This window comes from Lupinus angustifolius, chromosome LG06 (genome assembly GCF_001865875.1).
Source record: "Lupinus angustifolius cultivar Tanjil chromosome LG06, LupAngTanjil_v1.0, whole genome shotgun sequence".
In the NCBI taxonomy this organism is placed as follows: Eukaryota; Viridiplantae; Streptophyta; class Magnoliopsida; order Fabales; family Fabaceae; genus Lupinus; species Lupinus angustifolius.
In genome coordinates, this window is record NC_032014.1 from 31,277,520 (window position 1) to 31,284,274 (window position 6,755).

Genomic DNA, 6,755 nt, shown 5'->3' on the forward strand with positions numbered 1-6,755 from the left:
CAGAGGGTCAAGTAGTTGTGTCTAAGTGCTGGAGATATATTTAACAGAAACAAAGGAGTGGATATGGTAAATGCAAAAAAAAAAGGTTAAAATATTATAAGAGAATTTAAAATTTGCGAGCTTACAACCTGGAGCATTGAGAATACCAGTTTCCATGATTATGATTGTAACAAAATTACCATAAACTAATGATCTCATAGTTCTGCCAATTATTTGAGAATGAGCTGAATTAAAGAATAGCAATCAATACAACATCCTTAAACTCCAATAAAACAAAACATTATTTATCATTTGGAATTTCGAAGCCAAAAAGGGAAAGAAACAGTAATCATGTGAAAACAATACAAAAGGCAATGCTTATTGAATAGAATAATGGGCATGGGTAATAAGCATGGGATAGCAAAAAGGGCACTTCTGAAGTCTATGGACTATGGTTACTTAAATGTTATCGAGTGATCTAGGGTGTTACTTAAGTTGAATAAAATAATTGTATTTAGACATACAAGAAGTACTTAACTGGTATTTCTATTCCATTTTGTATTTCTTAATTGCACCATTAGTAAAGGAAAATGGATCATCTCTATTACTGGAGAGTTAAATACTTAATAAGTTTAACATATGTGGATTTTAGAAAAAAATGATCGTGCAGATTTTAAAAGATTTTTAGCCAAAACAGTATTATAAATAATAAAATCTTAGAAAAGTTACACTTGATAAAAGCCTTTTCTTTAAATAATCCCTTTCAGATTTATTTATACTAGCGTGTTGACAGACACTGTTGTGTTTGCTAACTCGTTTTTCTATATTTATAATGTGTAGTTTGTGTGTCATAAATGTCAAATATAATATTTTGTGTTAAATATTTGTAATCTACAGTTAAATTTATTCGATTTGTGTAATGTTCAATTTTTTAAATTGAATATTTATGTTCTACATTAAAAATTGATGGTCTTAATGTAAGAAGAAGAAATAGTTAACTAAATAATATGAAACATATATTAAGTGGAGGGGAACATTGAGTTATATATGATTTTTTGCTAAAAATTAAAAAATGGTGAGGACAAAATAGAAAGAACACAAATTATACAATGGTGGGTGATTATTTTGGGTTTTCCAAGTATAAATATACAAAAATAACGCTATTGACAATTTATATTTTTTATTTGGCAAGGATCCTAGAAATCCAATCTCAGTATCTCACCCAATTTCTACATACAATATAATCAATAATAGTGACTTTTATTTGTCTTCTTTCATTGTAGGTGATTTTTTTGTTATTCAACAAATAAAATCATTTCCCCCCTCCTCATTCTCTCTCATTAATAAAAAAGGAATGAGAAAAAAACAACCCTTTTCATTCTTTTTTACCCATACGTTTTTTTCCAACTCTTTCTTTCTTCTCACACACATATTTCTTCTTATTTTTGTCTTATAATCCAAACAAAAGCATAATACTGTAAACTCTGTACAAAGCATGCCTTTCAAGCAAGAATTTCGAGGTAAATTATAAAGAAATTAACACGCTTATCATTTTTATTTAATTGAACCAAAATAAAATATGCATTAACCCATGCCATAGACTGAGTTACATTCACACCTGTACGGATGAAATGCACAATTAACATTTGCATGTGTGAGTATATTCATTTCCTCATTCACATTTTTTGCTCAAAATTAAAATACTAAAACATAAAGATATAGAAAAATAATTGCACCTCATTTCATTGCAACTTTTCTTGTTTATGTTTACAAGGTGACTCATCTGAGAATGTTGCTATTATTTCACACCACCCCATTTGTTATTTTTGCATGTTTTCCCCATCTTCTGTATAAATATTTATGCTTTTAAAGGAATGTATTTTCAATGTAAATATGTAGTAACAATACTGAAAAATACACGGTTACACTAGTTTGTTTTAACAATGCCTATTAACATAAATTATCTCATATATATATAGGCCAAAGCTATGTGGTCTAGGTTCATAAATAATAGCCAAAGCTATAGTTTTGTGCGTGTATAGTGGCTGCTAAGTTTCACCACATCATTATTATGATCATCATATTTTGAAAAGTTTACCTATATATCATGCTACCTCCTCAATTTCTTCGTTCAAATTAAGTTTCAGAAAGAGACAAAAAAAAAAATCAATCTTGCTCATATACATTACCAATGTAATTTTCAGCACCACTTTTTACTAGTCACAACAACACAACCTTGTTTAGAATAATAGGCACTCCCTTACCTCTGCTCTGTGAAATGCTCAGACTTCAATGAAGGATCAGTGTCCATTGTGGGTTTTTCTTAACACTTTTTCTTGGGAAAATGAAAAAGGCAACAGAAGAGAAAGTATATAACTAGCTAGAGTATAAGTGAATGAAGAGAAAAGGAGGCAGATAATAACCTAATATATATTTCCAAATATAAAATGAGAAAGTGGTGTATGCACTCACTTAAAGATAATAATAGATAACATATTAACTTTCTCATTACATTTCTAGAAAAAGATAGATATGTCGATAATGACAGATAATATTATGATAGTGTATAAATATCGGTTAGTGGTTATAGATAGCAGTGGAGAGGGTTGAGAGAGAGAAGTTGTGGGGGTGCAGAGAGTTGAACGGCGCATGCGAAGTGACCGGTGAAGGGAACAATAGGTCAGAAAATGCAACACAACCACCGTGTCTAGGGCCAAGTAAAAATGGTCTGGTAGATACCACACATTCACCTCGATTTTATCTACCATTAACTCCACGCTTTTCCCTCCACACACACACATATATTTCACTAATATTATTTCATTATTATACCAGTAACTAAACTAGTATACTACATTACATGCTTTAGAGAATTGTGGAATGCTATAAATAGCATTGGCATTCAATTCCCACAACAGCATTAGAAGCTAAAACAACCAATAATATTCTTGGTGCATTTCTTCAAATATAGCACCACTTATCACTGAAACTGTGTAACATTTGAGAGTAGTGATCAAATAGTTAGTCAAAACGGGTCTTCCTCTGTGGATGCTTGGGTTTGGTGCGGACCTCTTGTGGGCCGACATGAACCGCCTACTTGCCTTCCTCTTCCATCAGGTATATGTATACATGAGTCAGACTCCTCTCCGATAATGGAAAATGAAATAACCATTATATCTTTTGTATTACAATAATTCTCTCTCTTGTCTTATGTTAATATTTTGTTCTATATAGACTAATGAATGTTACGTAAATTATGTTTATATTGTATGATATAATATATATGAATGGTGTTTTGGTGCATGCAGGGTGTGTTGGATGAACAATTCTTGCAGCTTCAGCAGCTGCAAGATGATACCTCCCCCAACTTTGTCTCTGAAGTTGTCAACATTTATTTTCACGAATCCGAGAAGCTACTCACCAATCTTCGAGGATTGCTGTAATTGTTCTTTTTATATATATATATATATATATATAATGTTTTTGTTGATATATATACTCACTCATGTATATAGTTAGGATAATAATTGATGTATATATGATTGCAGAATGGAGAGGGAATTTAGTGATTACAAGAAAATAGGAATACATTTGAATCAATTCATGGGAAGTAGTTCCAGCATTGGTGCTAAGAGAGTCACAAATGTTTGCGTTGCATTTCGTGCCTCTTCTGATCAGAATAACCGTGCTGGGTTGGTTTCTCAACAACAATTTTATAAACAATATTACTAATTTACCTATCATTTATCTTATAGTATACGATTATATATATATATATATATATATATATATATTTCAGATGCTTGCGTGCTTTGGAGATGCTGGAACATGAATATTGCTATCTCAAGAACAAATTGCACGAACTATTCCAAGTAAAGTTGCATTATTATTATTATTGCAATATCTAATTCAATTGGCTTAATTGTTAGATTATTATTAAATTTTTTGCTACATTACATTATTAACTAGTAGGATTATTAAGACTTTTGAATACGAAATTAAATGCAATACTCTATAATCATATATATGTTGTATATTGTGTAGATGGAGCAGCAACGTGCTTTGGCATCAGGAGTGAGATACCCAGTGAACAATCAATAAAGCTAATAATGAAAACATGCAATAAATAAACATCTCAAGGAGTAGAAGATTAAGTTTTTTTTCTTCTTCTTTATTTTCTTTCTTGTGTCTTATCATGGTTAAGACTTAAAGAGTACAATTTTCTAGTTTTAGACACAAACCAAGCTATATATATATACACATGAGTGAAGACATTTGTACATAATTTATCTTACATCATTCTTATGTCACATCCCAAAACACATGTTTCATCAACACTTTCTTCACTCTACTTTTATTTTCCAAATGATCAAGATATAAGTAATGATGTGTAACTATTTTTTATGTACAAATAACATTCCTATGTATATATATCTCAGCTTGGTTGTGCATGAATAGAAAAGAAGTTATGATCACTTCCTCTATGGCATTTTGAATTCTCATGTATATATATGATCACATGCTCTTCTTGCAGTATTCTTCGCTATAAGTCCTTTAAATTTTCAATGAAAATTGATCCAATTTAATGCAATTAAGCAACAATTTGGAAAAGTAAGTAGAAAAATATGGAAAGGCATAAGCATAAAGAATAATTTGATTATTTTTATATCCTAGTGGGCTGAAAGACAATTAGCCCAAGTTAATGAAATAAAGACATGAACATGGTTTTTAAGTTTAGGTAAAATCTTTTTTTGTTGTTGGGGTTTGGAGACATGTTGTTCTACGTGTTCTTTTCCTTATTGTAAAACAAGAAGAAAAACGACATTTTTCTTAAATATTAAATAAATTAAAAATTATAAATTAAAAGGAAATTGTCTCATTATATTATTTATTTATTTGAAAGAAAATAATAGAGTTTTCAACTTGTGCTGGAAACATGTGACACTCCACATTGTTTCTTCTTTTTTGAAAGGGCACGTTATTTTCTTCAGAAAATATAGAACACAATTTTTCTAATCATTTTCCTACTTTATATGTTTATTGCTTTTACAAATTGGGTCAAAATTAACATATATGTACTTTGGGGTAAATTATTAATTATGTAACGTGTCCATGGCTTTAGCTATGCCTATGGAAAAGTTTAGACACATAAATAAATTGCCTTTTATAGTAATCACATTTGAAGAAAGAGTTTAATATCATAGATTCGTTGAAGATATTTTTATTATTTAAAAATAGTATTAATGATTTTTTATATTAAAATGTATGGTGAACACAGTGACATCACGTGATGAACCGTTTGTGGACATTACCATGGTAACGTGGAGGAGTGTATGTCCAAATAACTAGGGAAGTGAAGAGAAATCTATATGGTAAAATTCTAGGACCAATCTCAAAGATAATTCATGTTAATATGTATGAGTTTTATATATTATTATTATATCATCTATTGTTCATATTTAATTATGATTGATTTTTCAAAAAGTTAATACAAATAAAATGATGGATATTAAAAAGGTTTAAAAAGGGTTCAAAATTTGTCACTTGGATTACAAGTGAGCCAATTTATCAAAAGTTTTATTCCGACTTGTAATATGAAATTTCAGTAACAATAATTAGAATAGTTGATTTTTATGTAGAAAAAAATATCAATATACCAAAAAAAAGAATAGTTGATTTTTTTAAGTGGGATATTAAAGATTCAATATTTATCGTATAAATAAATAAATTGTTGGTTGATATAAAACCAATTCCAATATTATCTACACCTTGAAAAAAAAGATGAGTATGAAGATACAAAATTTGGTTTATATCCCAAGTTATTATTCAAGATTTCTCAAATGCAAGCGAGGGTGGGTCAACATAAACATCAAATTATACCCTTCAACACCAATTTAAGTAACCCCTAGTTAAGGTAAACTAAAACCATGCAAGTCAAACCCTTATATATTTTACTATTATTTGTGTAGACTAACATTTTTATTCTAACTCTACTTTATAACTCCAAAAATGTCCACTTCATTCCACATATTGTAGATTTTGACTTTGAACATAAATTAATTATATTCATTATACACATTTAACAATAACGTGTACATTTCAATTTTTTGGTTTGGATTTGACAAAGCTTGGCTTTAGTCTTGGATGGTAGGGACTTTGAGAGGGTGGCATGCCAATAATCTTGTCCCTCCCTTTTACTTTATCACCATTTGTCGGTGTCATTCATCACCATTTCTCTATTCTATTACAACTATATAATTATATATTATCATTTATTGTCTTCAATTTTTTCACATTTTCAAAAATATTAAGTAGGATTATAGTAAATTTATGTCATCGCCGACACAATATTTTAAAATTTTCACACACAAAAATAAAATAAAAAAGTTGTTCAATTAAAATGTTGAAAGTTTGAGCATTTTTCCATTCAAAGACATTCTAAGTTCATTAAGCCACAAATATAGATAATAAAAGGTAGAGAATTATAAAGTAGTGTTATCCAAACTTTCCATTGTATTGTATATAAGAGAAGTGTAGTACTCTAGCACACTTAGAATGAGTTACTTATATACAAAAATAGTTGCACATGTGAGTGCAGTATAAATATGAAGGGTAGGTATCAATAGTGATAGCATATTGATGAGGATGAGTATCATTATGTGGATAAACATATACTCATAATAAATTTATGATATTATATATATATATTAATTTTTTATTATTTTGAGATTAATATAATATTTTGTTATTATTCTCTAATGAATTGTAGTAATTAA

The 6,755-nt window shown here is 29.0% G+C and overlaps 1 protein-coding gene across 1 annotated transcript; it reads left to right on the forward strand.

The window, feature by feature from the left end:
* Positions 2,913-4,436, forward strand: LOC109351173 (pseudo histidine-containing phosphotransfer protein 6-like). The gene is made up of 5 exons (XM_019592545.1): positions 2,913-3,096; positions 3,288-3,418; positions 3,528-3,671; positions 3,779-3,851; positions 4,024-4,436. The coding sequence occupies exons 1-5, from the start codon at positions 3,028-3,030 to the stop codon at positions 4,078-4,080; spliced, it is 474 nt and encodes a 157-aa protein (XP_019448090.1). The 5' UTR covers positions 2,913-3,027; the 3' UTR covers positions 4,081-4,436.

Bases quoted from the DNA above. Each gene is read 5' to 3' on its own strand.
- LOC109351173 (XM_019592545.1), top strand. From the start codon at position 3,028: ATGCTTGGGTTTGGTGCGGACCTCTTGTGGGCCGACATGAACCGCCTA. The intron at 3,672-3,778 runs GTTGGTTTCTCA...TATATATTTCAG, and splicing joins GATCAGAATAACCGTGCTGG to ATGCTTGCGTGCTTTGGAGA. The intron at 3,852-4,023 runs GTAAAGTTGCAT...TATATTGTGTAG, and splicing joins AATTGCACGAACTATTCCAA to ATGGAGCAGCAACGTGCTTT.